General features: G+C 42.3%; 1 protein-coding gene across 1 annotated transcript in view; it reads right to left on the bottom strand.

The window, feature by feature from the left end:
* Positions 1-19,933, bottom strand: part of LOC118801657 (glypican-6-like) — a 226,642-nt gene extending 206,709 nt beyond the window's left edge. The window contains exon 1 of the mRNA XM_036562019.1: positions 19,572-19,933. Within this exon, the coding sequence (XP_036417912.1) occupies positions 19,572-19,716 (145 nt within the window). The 5' untranslated portion in view covers positions 19,717-19,933. The remainder of the gene's footprint in view (positions 1-19,571) is intronic.
* Positions 19,934-20,498: the final 565 nt, after the last annotated feature.

The raw sequence follows: 20,498 nt of genomic DNA on the forward strand, positions 1-20,498 counted from the left end.
TAGATTTAACATGGTCTTTTCCTGAATATTTCTATTCTAAGTATCCTATTCCAGAATATTCTAGATTTGGTGAATATTCTGAAATGGTGTCTATTCTATAATATTCCTTATTTTAACACTGTCTGTTCCAGAACATTCCCGATTTTATCATTGTATTTTGAATGTTCCTTATTTTAATGACCTTTTCTTGGAACATTCCTAATGTTAAATTTTGCACAGTGTTCCTAAATGTAAGTCTTTTCTATTGTATATTCCTGGATATACCGGGAATTAATGTAATTTACCCTTGAATTTCCTTATTACAACACAGATTGTTACAGAACATTCCTGATTTGGATGTTCTTTCCCACAACATTCCTTATTTAACATTGTCTATTCCATAACATTCCTGACTTTCTCAGAGTGCTCCTGCCTTTAATGTCCTTTATACAGAATATTCCCAATTGTAGTGTCTTATCGAAGAATCCCTCTCAGTTTAATATTCCTGATTTTAATATTGTTTGTTCAGGAACATTTCCAGAATGTTCTTGATCTTAATGTGCTTTTCCAAGCCATTCCTGAATTTAATGCTTTGTGTGCGAAGAACTTCTCGGAAGCAGCTTTTAACCAGAGTTGAATTTGTCTGTGTCTCATCAGACTCCGGATGCATTCCCTGTTGCTTTTCTGTGACACTTATTGCTCCGATAAAAACAATGAAAGTCCCGTCTCGGGCTCGTGTGGCGTACGTGAGCCGGTCTGGATCCGTTTCCATGGTGATTTAAGTCATTTGCCGTGTGATAGAATGGTTCCTGATGAGGTTCCCCCGGGTCTGGCTGGTGCTGAACTCCGTCACGCGTGGAGTGATTTTCTTATGTAAACAACAACAAACGCGTCCCGCGGGTGAGCCTTACTTACGCCTCCGACACCTTCGCGCTGTTTCCGGAACTTTAAAACTCGGCCGTGTTTGTGTTCTTCAGGCTGGAGGTGCTGAAGGGTTTGAGCTGCTGTCTCAGAGGAGAACAGATGCTTCAAATCAAACTCAACATCCAGACCCACCAAATCCCCACCAGTGGGCTTCAGCAGCGCCCCGGCATCCACATCACGTCAATCCAGCGGCCTGAGAACAATTACAGCGCTGAAAAAGAAGAACCTTCAGGTTCACATTAATCAGGTTCTTCTCTTTCGCACTTTGACGTCTTTTCTTCTCAGTTAAGTTCAGACGCGTCTTCATTTCTGTCGACAGTGAATAAAGTGGGTCTATTCTCAGATCTCCAGGTGTGAGTGATGGAGCCGGAGCACCGCCGCCGATTCCACATTCCGGAACAAAATGACTCTAACAGGATTTTCACACGTCTCTCTGATCCCAACACAGTCCGACTCCTCTTCCCTCTCTGTTCCTTCCTGGAATGCCAGGATCAGCTCATCATCATCCAGCAGACATCTCAATCACACCAGCTCACTTCAGACTGACTCCGCCCCACCCACTCAGCCTACAGCCGTGTAACCCTGCAGTTTAGCCCCACTGCTGTAGGCTGAATGGGTGGGGCTAGACTGCTGTAGACTGAATGGGTGGGGCTAAACTACAGCCGTATAACCCCGCCCACTCAGCCTGTAGACTTTAGCCCCACCCATTCAGTCTACAGCAGTCTAGCCCCCCCATTGTACCTACATGATACAATATTGTAAAATTTTCCACCTAATTTAATCGAAACATTGTTATATTTAGCCATAAAAACTTCAAACAAGTATCTTCAGTTGAGGACTGAATCAGGAAGAGCTGAAACATCAAACCTGGAGAGGCAGATAAACTCCCTGCATGGTGGCGTGAACAGATCTATCACTTCATGGAAAGCTGTAGTAAAAGTAGCACAGCTATCTGGGCAGACACGCTAACCCGCTAACGCTAGCCTGTTATAGCTAAGTGTCAGAGTCAGAGAGGTTCCAGTTACATTTCTATGAAAATGAAAACACAGCAGACCCTCCGTCACCTCCTGCTGCTCGGTTTGGCACGTTTAGCCTGCTTAGCTAACACGCTACAAATCCAAACGCCAGAGAACAGGTTTGATTTCAGCTCTCAGTCAGTCCATCACGCCTCACTCCTCTTCACTCTCAGACACCAGCTTCATCAGCCACACTGTGTCCCTGCTTAGCATGATTCCAGAGCAGAGCTCTTAGTATGCTAGCTAGGATAATGCTAACCAGCTCCTGTCTCCTGGTCAGCAGCACCATTTAGCAATTAGCAATTAACGTTAGTAACAGAATTTACATTCAGAATGTACATTCTTATACACACTGTGGTTTTGAAAGGCTTCAAAATCATTATAAATTACGCTACAGTCAAGAATTTTGCTTGAAAAAACAGTGTATGTTGTGTTTTGTTGTTGGTACGCTGGTCATCCAGTATAATCATACTGGGATGACCAACTAAACCAGAACCAGACCAGCACTAAACCAGCCTTAACCAGTTTTGACCACCATAAAATGCTTGCTGGTCTGCACTGGCTTTTTCAGCAGGCATATGATGTTGAGAGTGGACTATAAGAAGAATATATCAATGTTATGATTAATATCACCTTTATTACAGGAATAACTGTGTTTTTATATGAGCTAATATTTTCTAAAACTCATTAAGCCCAAAATGATAAATCTGATATACAGTATTTGATTCTGGAATGAAGCTGTTGATTTGGAGACGCTTTGAAGGTGTGAATGTTGGCGCTGGTCCTTGTGTTGTTTTTAAGCTCAGACGTGGTCAGATTGGCGTTTTTTTATTTATTTAAATATAAACTCTCTGTGCTGTGAGATTTGGTCTCTCTCTGTGGTTTGGTGTTAAATATGGAGACCCTCCCGCGGAGACTGTTTCAGTGCTTGGCCCCCGAGCATTGCTAATGATGCCCCCTGAGTATGAGGACCCTCAGGAGGGCTCATCTTTAGCCTCAACTTAGCATAGCGTTAGCCTCACCTGCTGCTGCTGCTGCTATACAGGGAAACACCCCCCCCACCACCAATCCCCTCCAGCCTAATTACACACACACACACTGTTTTTATCACACTGTATACACTCCGGTTCTCCTGACTGATTAAAAACAAGATCAGAGCAGATCCCCCGAGTCAACAGAGAGAGAAAGAGAGAGAGAACCGATAAATAAATAAATAAGATTAAAGTGAAGCAGTGCTGATCAGATGCAGCACCTGTACATCATCAATGATCACCAGGAGACATTTGTGAGGAGGTCAGATAGCAGATAATCCTCCTGCACCACAGAAAACATGACCCCTAACAACCACCTGGAAGAGCTGGTCGACCCCAAAACTGCCCCCATCAGATAAACAGCACTTAAAGCTTTCATCTCTGAGAGAGAGGAGAAAATCAAGCTGCTTCAGATCTGAAAACATCCACAGGTGTTTCTGTCCATCCTTCCACTGTGAGAAGACGACTCAGCGCTGTGGGTCTGAAAGGATGTGTAGCTGATCAAGAAGAACCTCACTGAGAAAAGGAGACGGACACATCAAACAAAGAAGCTGAACGATGGACTGACCACCCCAGAGTCCAGACCTCAACACCACTGAATGTGTTTGATTACTTCAGAAAATCATCAACCAGCTTCTAAGACTGAACTTTGGAGGTGTGTCTGCAGATTCTTTGAGGAACTGAAAGTGAGTCTCCTGAGAAGAATGGAAGCTGGATTAGAGGGAGAGAGTGACTCACTGACTCTCACAGCTGAGAGCAGAATTTTCTGTTATGTGTTTCCTTTGAAAGATAAATAATCTGTGCTGCTGTTATTAACTGGAAATCAAATAACTGAAAGGTGTCTGGCTTTTTGTACCGTAACATACTTTCGAGTTTCTACTCGGAGACGAAAGCCTGAGTCGAGTATTTCGGCTCTACTGTATTTGACTGAATGGAAAACTGTGGCAGAATTAAGTTCATATAATCAATATTTTCTTTTTTAAACACAACACAGGCGATTTGAAGTAGATGCATATCAGTGGTGAACGTGCCGTTTCCATGTGAACAGAAGAAGGAAACGTATAAACAGTAAAACCGTGTGTGTTCATTAGTGTGTATTTGTGTGGAGAGTCCAGGCGAAGTGAGGCTGATTCTCTCCGTTCACTCTGAGATTATATCATGAATCTCCTCCTAAAGACTCACTGAAGCTCTAATGCTTTACTTCTGCCTTATTTACCCCAGTAAACAGCGGCCGTCCTGCTGCAGAGTTATAAATAAGTAAACGCTCCCTCAGCCGCGTTCGCCGCACTCCATCAATTAGAGCTTTAACCTCAAACACAGTCCAGCAGCCAAGACGCTCCACCACCAGCTACTGCAGAGCGTCGTGCGGCCGCCTGAGCCTCGGCTAGCTGCGAAAATTTACACACCCACGTCCAGAACTTTCTAAACCTGTTTACTGAAGACGACAGAGTGTAAAAACACCAGAACCTTAGATTAGCCCTTTAATTCTGAAAACGCTACCACACCAACACAGTTACTAAGACTAGCACATCAACACAGTGACTAAGACTAGCACATCAACACAGTTACTAAGACTACCACACCAACACAGTTACTAAGACTACCACACCAACACAGTTACTAAGACTAGCACATCAACACAGTGACTAAGAGTACCACACCAACACAGTGACTAAGACTACCACACCAACACAGTGACTAAGACTACCACACCAACACAGTGACTAAGACTAGCACATCAACACAGTGACTAAGAGTACCACACCAACACAGTTACTAAGACTACCACACCAACACAGTGACTAAGACTACCACACCAACACAGTGACTAAGACTACCACACCAACACAGTGACTAAGACTAGCACATCAACACAGTGACTAAGACTACCACACCAACACAGTGACTAAGACTACCACACCAACACAGTGACTAAGACTACCACACCAACACAGTGACTAAGACTAGCACATCAACACAGTTACTAAGACTAGCACATCAACACAGTTACTAAGACTATCACATCAACACAGTGACTAAGACTATCACATCAACACAGTTACTAAGACTAGCACATCAACACAGTGACTAAGACTATCACATCAACACAGTTACTAAGACTAGCACATCAACACAGTGACTAAGACTATCACACCAACACAGTTACTAAGACTATCACATCAACACAGTTACTAAGACTAGCACAGCAACACAGTCACTAAGACTAGCACATCAACACAGTTACTAAGACTAGCACATCAACACAGTGACTAAGACTATCACATCAACACAGTTACTAAGACTAGCACATCAACACAGTGACTAAGACTATCACACCAACACAGTTACTAAGACTATCACATCAACACAGTTACTAAGACTAGCACATCAACACAGTCACTAAGACTAGCACATCAACACAGTGACTAAGACTAGCACATCAACACAGTGACTAATACTAGCACATCAACACAGTGACTAAGACTAGCACATCAACACAGTGACTAAGACTAGCACATCAACACAGTTACTAAGACTAGCACATCAACACAGTGACTAAGACTATCACATCAACACAGTTACTAAGACTAGCACATCAACACAGTGACTAAGACTAGCACATCAACACAGTGACTAAGACTAGCACATCAACACAGTGACTAAGACTATCACATCAACAGTTACTAAGACTATCACATCAACACAGTTACTAAGACTATCACATCAACACAGCTACTAAGACTAGCACATCAACACAGTGACTAAGACTATCACATCAACACAGTGACTAAGACTAGCACATCAACACAGTGACTAAGACTATCACATCAACAGTTACTAAGACTATCACATCAACACAGTTACTAAGACTATCACACCAACACAGTTACTAAGACTATCACATCAACACAGTTACTAAGACTAGCACATCAACACAGTCACTAAGACTAGCACATCAACACAGTGACTAAGACTAGCACATCAACACAGTGACTAATACTAGCACATCAACACAGTGACTAAGACTAGCACATCAACACAGTGACTAAGACTAGCACATCAACACAGTTACTAAGACTAGCACATCAACACAGTGACTAAGACTATCACATCAACACAGTGACTAAGACTAGCACATCAACACAGTGACTAAGACTAGCACATCAACACAGTGACTAAGACTATCACATCAACAGTTACTAAGACTATCACATCAACACAGTTACTAAGACTATCACATCAACACAGCTACTAAGACTAGCACATCAACACAGTGACTAAGACTATCACATCAACACAGTGACTAAGACTAGCACATCAACACAGTGACTAAGACTATCACATCAACAGTTACTAAGACTATCACATCAACACAGTTACTAAGACTAGCACATCAACAGTTACTAAGACTATCACATCAACAGTTACTAAGACTAGCACATCAACACAGTGACTAAGACTATCACATCAACACAGTGACTAAGACTAGCACATCAACACAGTGACTAAGACTATCACACCAACACAGTTACTAAGACTATCACATCAACACAGTTACTAAGACTAGCACATCAACACAGTTACTAAGACTAGCACATCAACACAGTCACTAAGACTAGCACATCAACAGTTACTAAGACTATCACATCAACACAGTTACTAAGACTATCACATCAACAGTTACTAAGACTATCACATCAACACAGTGACTAAGACTATCACATCAACACAGTGACTAAGACTAGCACATCAACACAGTGACTAAGACTATCACATCAACACAGTGACTAAGACTAGCACATCAACACAGTGACTAAGACTATCACATCAACACAGTGACTAAGACTAGCACATCAACACAGTTACTAAGACTAGCACATCAACACAGTTACTAAGACTAGCACATCAACACAGTCACTAAGACTAGCACATCAACACAGTCACTAAGACTAGCACATCAACACAGTTACTAAGACTAGCACATCAACACAGTGACTAAGACTATCACATCAACAGTTACTAAGACTATCACATCAACACAGTGACTAAGACTATCACATCAACACAGTGACTAAGACTATCACATCAACACAGTTACTAAGACTAGCACATCAACACAGTGACTAAGACTATCACATCAACAGTTACTAAGACTATCACATCAACACAGTTACTAAGACTATCACATCAACAGTTACTAAGACTAGCACATCAACACAGTGACTAAGACTATCACATCAACACAGTTACTAAGACTATCACATCAACACAGTGACTAAGACTAGCACATCAACACAGTTACTAAGACTAGCACATCAACACAGTGACTAAGACTATCACATCAACACAGTTACTAAGACTATCACATCAACACAGTTACTAAGACTATCACATCAACACAGTTACTAAGACTAGCACATCAACACAGTGACTAAGACTATCACATCAACACAGTTACTAAGACTATCACATCAACACAGTTACTAAGACTATCACATCAACACAGTGACTAAGACTATCACATCAACACAGTTACTAATACTATCACATCAACACAGTGACTAAGACTAGCACATTAATGTGAGTACCAAAGCTAGCACATTAATGTGAGTACCAAAGCTAGCACATTAATATGAGTACCAAAGCTAGCACATTAATGTGAGTACCAAAGCTAGCACATTAATGTGAGTACCAAAGCTAGCACATTAATGTGAGTACCAAAGCTAGCACATTAATGTGAGTACCAAAGCTAGCACATTAATGTGAGTACCAAAGCTAGCACATTAATATGAGTACCAAAGCTAGCACATTAATGTGAGTACCAAAGCTAGCACATTAATGTGAGTACCAAAGCTAGCACGTTTGCAAGGCTAGGACATTAATGCTAAAAGCTAAATGTCTGTGTGAAGAAAATCTCTGTACACTAATGAATGCAGTTCTTATGGTGGAGCTCAGTCTGATTTAATGGCTCTATAATTTCATCTCGAATATCAAACTGTCAAACGCAGCGATTAAATAACTGACACTTCAGGAACTCGTCTGGGTTTAACCATCAAAAGCGCCGCTGGTTTGTCACTCAGAGCTAAACATCCACCAAATATCTTCATGAAAAACAGAGAGTAGATCAACAGAGGGGAGCGTGAAGAACGTCAGAGCTGTGGAAGCTCAGCTTTACAGGCTGAGCTGTGAGAATATCAGTTAAACAGATAAATGATGAGTTAATGCTAACGCTAACGCACAGCATTACAGTGGAGTCACACCTGATCACCAAACTGATCAACATAGAAACTTCATTAAACATTAGTTTCTCTGAGAATTTTAACAGATTCATCCTGGAACCGACGATCATGTAGAAATGAGCTATCAGTGTTTTTGTGCACTATTAAAAAAGGTGGTTCTTTAAGCGTTCTCTAATAAAGAAAATGGTTCTATATAGAACCATGAACACCCAAAGAAACCTTTGCATGATTAAAGGGCTCTTTGCATCATGAGAGGTACTTCAGATTCATGGAGAATCTGCTGTAGATGGTTCTATATAGAACTTTTCTATATATCACCCCAAATAGGTTCTGCTATTGTTACGGTGTCAAGCCTGTAACAATAGAATAATTGTTTTTTGGTGCTATATAGAACCATATAGAACACAGTTTCAATTAATCTGAAGAACTATTTCACCATGCAGAGAACCATTTAATCATACAGTGGTTTCTTTGAGTGTTCATGGTTCTATATGGAACCATTTTTTTCATAAAAGAACCCTTGAAGAATCATTTTATTGTGTATATAAAACCTGCCGGATGTTGAAAGTGGAGCTGAGAAAAGAGTCTAAAATTCGAATGTGATTAAAGTGTTTGGGTACCGGCTCCTTCAGAACCAGAAAAAGCTCCACAGAACCGAGAAAGGTCCCGGTGAGGTCAGACAGAGCGGGGCAGACACGCCGAGCTGCAGATGCTGCTGACTGTTCTGCTGCAGGTTTTCCTCTCTGAAGCCCTGAAAGAACCGTTATCAGCATCTACACAAACCTGACGGGGCAAAACGAGCCGCCGGCTGCAGCGACTCACTGCCCTGTGAGCCAAAGCGCCGCAAACCGCTTCTGTCGGCTAATCTCAACTCATTTCTCCAACACAAACAGCTTTTATAGGGTATATATCCATCACATTTCCTCTATATGACCATCTATAATAACACAATCAGCTCTTTAAGATTATATATCCATCACATTTCCTCTATATGACCATCTATAACAACACAATCAGCTCTTTAAGATTATATATCCATCACATTTCCTCTATATGACCATCTATAATAACACAATCAGCTCTTTAAGATTATATATCCATCACATTTCCTCTATATGACCATCTATAATAACACAATCAGCTCTTTAAGATTATATATCCATCACATTTCCTCTATATGACCATCTATAATAACACAATCAGCTCTTTAAGATTATATACACATTATATTTCCTCTATATGACTATCTATAACAACACAATCACCTCTTTAAGATTATATACACATTATATTTCCTCTATATGACCATCTATAACAACACAATCACCTCTTTAAGATTATATATACGTTATATTTTCTCTATGTGACCATCAATAACAACACAATCAGCTTTTTCAGGTTATATGATGTGCATCTCCTTTATATAACCATCTATCACAACACAACTGTACTTGAAAAACCAGCATAGACCAGTATTACTGGTCACCAGCCAAACTAGCATATGTTGTGTTTTGGATACCTGTATTCTGGTCAACCAGCAAGACCATGCTGGGGCAGCCAGCAAAACCAGAACCAGACCATCACTAGACCAGCATAGACCAGCATAGACCAGCATAAACCAGCACTAACCCAGCATAAACCAGCACTAAACCAGCATAAACCAGGACAGACCACCATAAACCAGCATAGACCAGCATAAACGAGCATAGACCAGCATAAACCAGCACTGGAGCAGCATAAACCAGAATAGACCAGCATAAACCAGCACTGGAGCAGCATAAACCAGCACTAGGCCAGCATACACCAGCATTAGACTAGCATAAACCAGGATAGACCAGCATGAACCGCATAGACCAGAATAAACCAGCACTAGACTAGCACACACCAGTCTAGACCAGTATGAAACGTTTGCTGCTCTGTGCTGGTTTCAGCAGTAAAACAGCTTTTGAAGCTAAATGTCCATTCAGTTGAGTTAATATGTTGGTCTTCAGCCCCTTTTTCAGGATAAATATCTGTCCTGTTTCCTCTGATTGACCCTCAGTCACAACGCAGGCGTGTTCTTATCTGCTGAGCCTCGGTTCCTGATGAGCTGCTCTCCTCTGGGCCGCTAAATCCGGCCTGCTAAAACAGCGCTAATCAAGCTCAGCTGCTCCGTGCTGAAGGAGTCGTCTTAGCAATTAGCTTATGGAAATAGCGCTTTTTCCTCTGCTCACCAAAACCGTCTTCTGAGGTTTATTAACGTTCGACGTGGCGCGATTAAAACCCACAGGCCCGGCGCGACGTGGGCCGCCTTAGTGTTAGCTCCGCTCGCTAATCCCAATCTGTGCCACCTGATGCTTTTGTGTTAGCATTGCTAATTAGCGGTAATTGAGTGGCTCCTCCAGCCCGTCTCCTGGGGCGAAGCGGCTAGTTTGCAGTTTATTTATGGCGAGATTATTTGGGAGATGTTAAGCAGAAGCAATTAGACGCGACGGAGGCTCACAGCGAATTTAAATGAGAGTTTATCACAGTGTTTAAATGTCACGCGTTCGTAAACGCTGTCAGTCTGGACCGTGCTGAGCGCTATTCCCCCGCCGCTCACAGCTGTTATCTGTGTGCTTTAACTTCAGAACATCACTCGTACAGTTACACGCCTTAATGTCCGGCGCTGTAATACAGGCTAATGGATTAAAGGGCCCATAGCCTACACTTTTACTCTATATTATTTCCCCCGCGAGGTCCTTTTACAACATTTTACAACGTTTGTGTGGTTGAAGTATATCGTAAATCATATTTACATCACTGTTTTCTAATCTCTCCTCATCCCTCACAGTTAAACAGGCTGTTTCTGTTACTGCGCCTTTAAGACTGTATGTAAATGAGCCCTGTTCCAATTGGCTGTGCTGTGTTGTGCCTTGCTCAGAAAGCAGTCCTCTTTCTTTAAAACTCCAGGGCTAAACTGCTGTAGACTGAGTAAGCTACATGTCAGTGAGTTGGCTTTTGTGACATCACAAAACAGTCTGTTTTTTAGTGCGCTGGACTGTATGGATGGGCTGCGTTTTAAAATTGTAACTGTTTATTTACTACATCAGTTTCTGTCTAAATAAGTGAGGAAAGCTCAGTTTTCAGTGATATAGTTTTCAGGGATGGATATATTTTATCTGACAGAACTGCATTTAGAGCTGCTCAGATTAATCTTCTTTTCATTAACGGGTCCACGTCCTACGTTTTCATCTATTTGTGAGATTTTATGTATCAAAATCTGCCATAATTCATTTAACATGATCGCCTCTCTTTATTCCTTACAGTTGAACAGGCTGTTTCTGTTACTGTACCTTTAATATTGATGCATTTAAATGAGCTTTGTTCTGATTGGCTGGGCCTTGCTCGAAAAGCACTCCAGGCTGAAACACTCCTTATAACTTCATTGTGAATGGGAGGAGCTAAACTGAACTGCTGTTGACCGAACAAGCGGATATATGTAATGACATCACAAAGCAGTGTATTAAAAACAATGTGTATACACTGGACTGAACGGCATGTTTAGAAACTTTAACGCTCTTTAAGGCTCTTTAATGTGGAACTGAGAGGGTGATGTTCTCAGATACGTTCTCTGAGTAAAGTTTCCTGGAGAGCGGCTCTGCGCCGAGGGCCTGTAGGAACGTTATCTCTGAAGCGTCCATCAGATTTCCATCCTGAGGGATTCCCTCCTACAGCAGCTCCACAGACGCTCTGAGAAACGGACACAGCAGCCCAAACACATCAATTATTTACTGGCGCATCAGACGCATCCCTCATCTCGTCCTCCGAGGAGCTGCGGGAGGCTTTTAGTGCAGCGTTAGTGCGTAATTACACACGTACACGTTTCATTTGAGTGGTGATCACAGAGTCAAATACATGTTTGTATATCACAGAGAAACTTCAGAGCTCGGCCTAAATATCACTGAACACTGCCTTTAACTTAAAGGGCTCATAAAACTGAACGTTCACTCACTTTTTTAAAGGTTCAAAGAGAACCGTCCACTCCGCAGTCCACACGTTAAAACCTATATACAAAAAAAACTTGTTTTTAATTCACTCGTTTTGGGTACGCACATATTCATCCCTTACAACATACAGCAGTTAAGCCCTGCCCATTCAGTTTTTTGTTAATTGTATCTAAAAAAGCCCAAAATCCCAGAATCCATTGCCTGAGCATTATGAGTCCAGGGTGGACGCAGTGCTGTGGGTGGTGGTGGTTGGGGGGCGTGAGCGTATGGTGGGGGGGTCTAATGAATGCTAATGGTGATCACTCAGCGTCTGATCTCCACACAGAGCACAGCTCACTCACACACTCCTGACATTTACAGCCGAGAGTCTCATTATCAGCTGTGAACAGACTCACTGTATCAGCCACAGAACATCATCCACCCACACTTACAGCCAGAGCTCGACAGGACAGAAAAACAGGCCCCCTCTATAACTGACCAGCCCCCTTCCATCCCCTTTGGATTAATGTGATATCACCTAAAGTCTCAGACAGCACAGTGTGAAATAAACACACTTATATGATTGTAAAAGAGTCACAATAAACAGCCAGCAAAGCTTAAAAACACAAAACAAGACAGAAATATAATAAAACATACTGCCAATCCAACCTGAGCACTGTGGGTGTGGCCTAACATTCTAATGAGGATGGTTGATTGACAAGCCTTAATCCAGCCTCCTACAGCACTGAAGCAGAACTAATGATTGAAGCAGACAAACGAAAGAAAGAAGGTTCTTATTCACTTTACTGCTGGATCTTTCATATGGAGAACCTCAAGATTCTCCTTCGCATCTCCCCAACACTTCACCTACATTTTACCTACACCTCCCCTACACTTCACCTACATTTTACCTACACCTCCCCTACACTTCACCTACACCTCCCCTACACTTCACCTACATTTTACCTACACCTCCCCTACACTTCACCTACACCTCCCCTACACTTCACCTACATTTTACCTACACCTCCCCTACACTTCACCCACATCTCCCCTACACTTCACCACATCTCCCCTACACTTCACCCACATCTCCCCTACACTTCACCACATCTCCCCTACACTTCACCCACATCTCCCCTACACTTCACCACATCTCCCCAACACTTCACCTACATTTTACCTACACCTCCCCTACACTTCACCTACATTTTACCTACACCTCCCCTACACTTCACCTACACCTCCCCTACACTTCACCTACATTTTACCTACACCTCCCCTACACTTCACCTACATTTTACCTACACCTCCCCTACACTTCATCTACATCTCTCCTACACTTCACCTACATTTTACCTACACCTCCCCTACACTTCACCTACATTTTACCTACACCTCCCCTACACTTCACCACATCTCTCCTACACTTCACCTACATTTTACCTACACCTCCCCTACACTTCACCTACATTTTACCTACACCTCCCCTACACTTCACCACATCTCTCCTACACTTCACCTACATTTTACCTACACCTCCCCTACACTTCACCTACACCTCCCCTACACTTCACCACATCTCCCCTACACTTCACCCACATCTCCCCTACACTTCACCTACATCTCCCCTACACTTCACCCACATCTCTCCTACACTTCACCTACACCTCACCTACACTTCACCTGCACCTCACCTACACTTCACCTATACCTCACCTACACTTCACCTACACCTCCACTACACTTCGATATCTCTCCTACACTTCACCTACATCTCTCCTACAATTCAGCTACATCTCCCCTACACTTCACCTACATTTTACCTACACCTCCCCTACACTTCACCTACACCTCACCTACACTTCACCTACACCTCCCCTACACTTCACCACATCTCCCCTACACTTCACCCACATCTCCCCTACACTTCACCTACATCTCCCCTACACTTCACCTACACCTCACCTACACTTCACCTATACCTCACCTACACTTCACCTACACCTCCACTACACTTCGATATCTCTCCTACACTTCACCTACATCTCTCCTACAATTCAGCTACATCTCCCCTACACTTCACCTGCACCTCACCTATACCTCCCCTACAGCTCCCCTACACTTCATTTACACATAACCTACACCTCCCCTACACTTCACCTACAGCTCCCCTACATTTCACCTACATTCACTTACATTTAACCTACACTTCACCTACACCTCCCCTACACCTTACCTACACCTCACCTACACTTCACCTACACTTCATCTACACATCTCGTACACTTCACCTACACCTCCCTACACTTTACCTACATTCACTTACACTTAACCTACACTTCACCTAAAACTTCTCTACACCTCCGTTACACCTCCCCTACACTTCACCTACATTCACTTACACTTCAACTACATTCACTTACACTTAACCTACACTTAACCTACACTTCACCTACACCTCCCCTACACTTCAACTACACCTCCCCTACACTTCAACTACACCTCCCCTACACTCCACCTACACTTTACTTACACATAACCTACACCTCCCCTAAACCTGCCATACTCTTCACCTGCACCTCCCCTACACTTCATCTACAGCTCCCCTACACTTCACCTACACCTCCCCTATACTTCATCTACAGCTCCCCTACACTTCACCTACAACCTCCCCTATACTTCATCTACACCTCCCCTACACTTCACCTACACTTCATCTACACATCTCGTACACTTCACCTACACCTCCCGTACACTTCACCTACATTCACTTACACTTAACCTACACTAACCTACACTTCACCTACACCTCCCCTACACTTCAACTACACCTCCCCTACACTTCACCTACACTTTACTTACACATAACCTACACCTCCCCTACACTTCACCTACACTTTACTTACACTTCACCTACACCTCCCCTAAACCTGCCATACTCTTCACCTGCACCTCCCCTACACTTCATCTACAGCTCCCCTACACTTCACCTACACCTCCCCTATACTTCATCTACAGCTCCCCTACACTTCACCTACAACCTCCCCTATACTTCATCTACACCTCCCCTACACTTCACCTACATTCACTTACACTTAACCTACACTCCACCTACACCTACCCTACACTTCAGCTACACCTCCACTACACTTCACCTACAGCTCCCCTACACTTCACCTACACTTCATCTGCACCTCCCCTATACTTCACCTACACCTACCCTACACTTCAGCTACACCTCCACTACACTTCACATACACTTCACCTACACCTCACCTACACTTCATCTGCATCTCCCCTATACTTCACCTACACCTCCTCTACACTTCATCTACACCTCCCCTATACTTCACCTACACCTCTCCTACACTTCATCTACACCTCCCCTACACTTCACCTACACTTCACTTACACTTCACCTACACCTCCCCTATACTTCGTCTACACCTCCCCTACACTTCACCTACATTCACTTACACTTAACCTACACTCCACCTACACCTCACCTACACTTCACCTACACCTCCCCTATACCTCACCTACACCTCCCCTACACTTCACCTACACCTCACCTATACCTCACCTACACCTCACCTACACTTCACCTGCACCTCACCTACACTTTACCTACACTTCACCTGCACCTCCCCTATACCTCACCGACACCTCACCTATACCTCACCTACACTTCACCTGCACCTCACCTACACCTCCCCTACACTTCACCTACACCTCACCTATACCTCACCTACACCTCACCCTCACTTCACCTGCACCTCACCTACACCTCACCTACACTTCACCTGCACCTCACCTACACTTAACCTACACTCCACCTACACCTCACCTACACTTCACCTATACCTCCCCTATACCTCACCTACACCTCCCCTACACTTCACCTACACCTCACCTATACCTCACCTACACCTCACCTACACTCCACCTACACCTCACCTACACTTCACCTACACCTCCCCTACACTTCACCTACACCTCACCTATACCTCACCTACACCTCCCCTACATTTCACCTGCACCTCCCCTACACTTCTACATCTCACCTTTTCTTTTACACAGTCGTGTGTAAAAGTTCTGCTGGTCAAATTCCGTGTTGTTGATGTTCTGAGTGTAATATTTCCTCGTCCTCTACAGAAACTCACTACTGTACACTTTAATACACACTTACTGTTTATTGTTAATGTAAAGTTATCGTTTCAGGGAAATAGACGTATATAAACAGTTTCAGATCCAGGCTTGATGAGTGTCTCCATGATCAGTGGAAATACAGTCTTACACAACCGTCCACAGAACACAGTGAGAAATACATGATAAACAATAACAGATAGTTACTGACAGTGCAAGATGTTTTATATACAGTTAATATCATGATAAAACCTTGTGTCTGTTATTGTCTGTTGGTTTTACATTATTTCTAAACTCTTTACATTGTGTGTAAATTTCATGGTGAAGAGATGAACAGTAATAATTACATTAACTTCCATTAAAAAATGTTTTGGCTTTTTCTGAAAACTTATCATTTTGGAGATTTGTGGTTTTGTTCTGACAGCAGTAATAAATACAGTGCTGTGCAAAAGTTTATTTAAAAAGCTATTTAAATAATATTACATAATAATATACATATAATAAGTAGTGATTTGTCCTTACAGTATTTACAGTTAGCATCCAATACCAGCTTCATCTAATCAATACTGCAGTAAATTAAATCAGCTGATGGAGCTGAAAAGATCCATGTGATGCTGAAGAGCAGAGAGAAGAACCAAACCTGTGATCATCCAACCTACATATTCATAACTTTACTGAAAATAAAACATTCTTGGATTACTGGATTTATATTTATTTGTATTTTACATTGTTATACAGCATTTACTGTATTTATCAATCAGCCTTTATTTTCACTCAGAAACACCTTGAGAGTGACGTTCACTTTCACTGCAGCTGATCATTTACAGTGTAAATATGTGTATATTTGTACATTTAAATACAAATATTGAAAAAGAAATTAAACTGTAATCAGTTTAACCTAAAATGAACAGAACAACATGAACAAATTAACTGTAAAATCAAACAAAATCAAACAAAATAAACGGGGAAAAATTAAGAGAACAATTGAGATTTATTACGAAGGGGAACAATAAACTACAACCAAGATAATAATGCAATTAATAAAACTTCCACATAAAAGGATCAATAAGGCAAACTGAAATTTAAAACAGTCAAATCAAATGAAATAAAAAATGAAACGATTCATGTTTGTTTACATGAATGTACATTATTTATATAATGTTTTTAATGTTGTTCCTGCTGAAAAATACACACTCGGACACTTAAACTGCTAAATCTCTCTGTCTGTCCAGATGAACAGTTTTATACATGTATAAATTATATAGCATATTGTTTATGGTATATTATATGTTACATAATATAACTCTACATTATATTCTATAGTCTGTGTACTGTTTTGAGCCGAAGACTCAGTTCAGTTCTGGACGTGGTGTCTGTTCTCCGTGCTCTGGTCAGTGATCAGTGCTGAGAGTCCTGCAGTAATAAATAAATAAATATATCTGGATTGTGAAAGTCTGTCTGAGTTCAGACTCTGCTGGACGCTGCTGGACGTGCTGCTCTCAGCGCTGTGTTAAAGTTCAGGCTGTGATTTACAGCTGAGCTGAGTGTGCAGGGCTCTCAGACTGATGGCCAGTGGAGCCCCCTGCTGGTCAGCCCTGTCTCTCAGGCCTGCAGGATGAGGCGGCTTCTAGACTCCACTGTACACTCGTTTAATGATTATACCAGTGCTGCGCTGCTCAGGGGGCTCATTTTAATACACACGGAGGGATATTTACGTTTACATACACACTTTCAGAACAAAGACCTCCAACGCGGTCAGTGGACAGGAGGAGCAGCTCTGAGCTTTAGTAGTCAGTGTAAGATTGTCTGTCGGTCTCTTGATAAAATGTTCACACAGTGTAAATAAAATCAGCTGAAGTTTCAAATTATATAAACAAAACAAAACAAATATAAAATGTGAAGTAAACTGTGTTCACTGACAACAAAGCTCAATGAAGAGCGGCAGAGCGGTTCTCCCAGTGCAGCACACACCAACAAGAACACTACGCTACACGCTCTAAAACAGCGGTTCTTCAAGGTTCTTTAGTAAAAACAATGGTTCTGCATAGAATCACAAGCACTAGAGAACGCATTAAATGGCCACTTGTACAGTCAGACGGTTCTTCTCTATGATGGAAAACTAGGTGTACATGGTTCTTTAAAGAACAACTAAACAGCGTTTACTAAAGTTATGAGTCAAAGAACCCTTTTTTCTGTAGAATATAGAACCTCTACAGAGAGAACTTAAAAAGGGATGTTTTTATGCACATTTAAGTGCAAAATTACTGTTTATTCAGTTCATAAAATCAGATTTTTTTTTGCACAGGCCACAAATTGTTATATATATATATATATATATATATATATATATATATATATATATATATAAACTGTAATATAACTATAATATATATAATCTCCACTTAGATTTAAATTACATTTAAAAGGCTGTGTGTCTGGGCAGTAAGGGTTTATTTGCTCAGAAAAACACTAAATTATGAAAAATACTGTTAATAACAATGTAATAAGTAATGATTTAAAGTGTCAGTGCAGCTTTCTTGAGGAAGTCCAGTATTATCTGTAGTTAATCATCCAATTCCTGATCTATCTAATAGATACTTCACTATATTAAATCGGCTAATCTGTGATGTTGGAGAAGAAGTCTAGAACCAAACTTTGTTCTTCAAACCAGCTAACAAGATCTCAACTACTTCACGAAAACAAGAACGTGCCGCTACATTTGACTGTATTTATGTTTTTTTGCATTTATTCTAATGACACAATCACAGCGACTGTCCAGATAAAGGGCTTTATACACTCTGCTCAAGTGCTTCTGTATTTGCACAGTATTATGGGTAAAATATATAATCCCATGTATATCCTACAGAGATGAACATGTTTACTGCTTTCTATTAAAGACACAGAGCTCATTAAAGATGAATTATACTGGGGGGTGGGGGGTCTTCTGGAATCTGTCTGAATCACTCAGAGGGTCTTCAGTCTGAGCTACACGACCTACAGAGTCTTCAACTCTGAGGTCTTTACACACAGAGCTGACCAGACTGACCTGGAGAACTTCTACAGGCTCTTCACTCACTCTCTCACTCTCTCACTCTCTCACTCACTCACTCATCCACACGGAGCTGAGTCTGCAGGAGCTGCTCAGCTGAAGTGGCCGTTCGGTCAGAGGGTCTCAGCTCGAGTCTGAGTGCCGCTGAAATCTGCTGCCTATCATGATGATGATCTTCATGCAACAGCTGTAAGGAGTGAGCAGAGGGTGCAGTGGGGGGTGCGGTGGGGGGTTACCTGCGATCTCCTGCTGTGGAGCGGTGTTCAGGCTGAAGCCCAGTGCGCCGTACGCCTCCCTCACCTCCATACAGCTCCTCCACTTCCCCTCCGCACACACACACACCACACACACACTCACACACAGCAGCACCGACACCTGCATCCTCACACACACGCAGACACACACGCTCGCCCGCCGGGGGTCCTCGAGCTCCTGAAATCTCCTCCACGTGGAAACACGATCCTCACCGCTTCATCTCAGTGAACACACACTCTCAGCCTCACGCGCGCTGTGCGGTCCCCGTGCGCTGGACTCCGATAAACCCCCCAAACACAGCTACACATCCAGACCAGCAGCTCCGACAACTTCACCGCACAGCGCTCTGCTGTTTCTACAGCTCAGACGGAGAGAGGGAGGGAGAGAGAGAGAGAGAGACAGAGAGAGAGAGAGCAGTGAGTCAGAGCAAAGGGAAAACCTGGAGTGGAGCAGTGGCACCACTGGAACTGCAGAGCAGACCAGCAGTACACACTGTGTCTGTGTGGCAACACACAGTTCACTACTGAGCACATTACATCACTCACTGTTACTCAGTGTTACTCAGTGTGACCTGGCATTACTCTGTAATAACCAACAACACAGCATTACTCAGTAATAACCAACAATACACAGCATTACTCTGTAATAACCAACAATACACAGCATTACTCAGTAATAACCAACAACACAGCATTACTCAGTAATAACCAACAATACACAGCATTACTCAGTAATAACCAACAACACAGCATTACTCAGTAATAACCAACAATACACAGCATTACTCTGTAATAACCAACAATACACAGCATTACTCAGTAATAACCAACAACACAGCATTACTCAGTAATAACCAACAATACACAGCATTACTCTGTAATAAACAACAATACACAGCATTACTCTGT

This window comes from Colossoma macropomum, unplaced genomic scaffold (genome assembly GCF_904425465.1).
Source record: "Colossoma macropomum unplaced genomic scaffold, Colossoma_macropomum, whole genome shotgun sequence".
In the NCBI taxonomy this organism is placed as follows: Eukaryota; Metazoa; Chordata; class Actinopteri; order Characiformes; family Serrasalmidae; genus Colossoma; species Colossoma macropomum.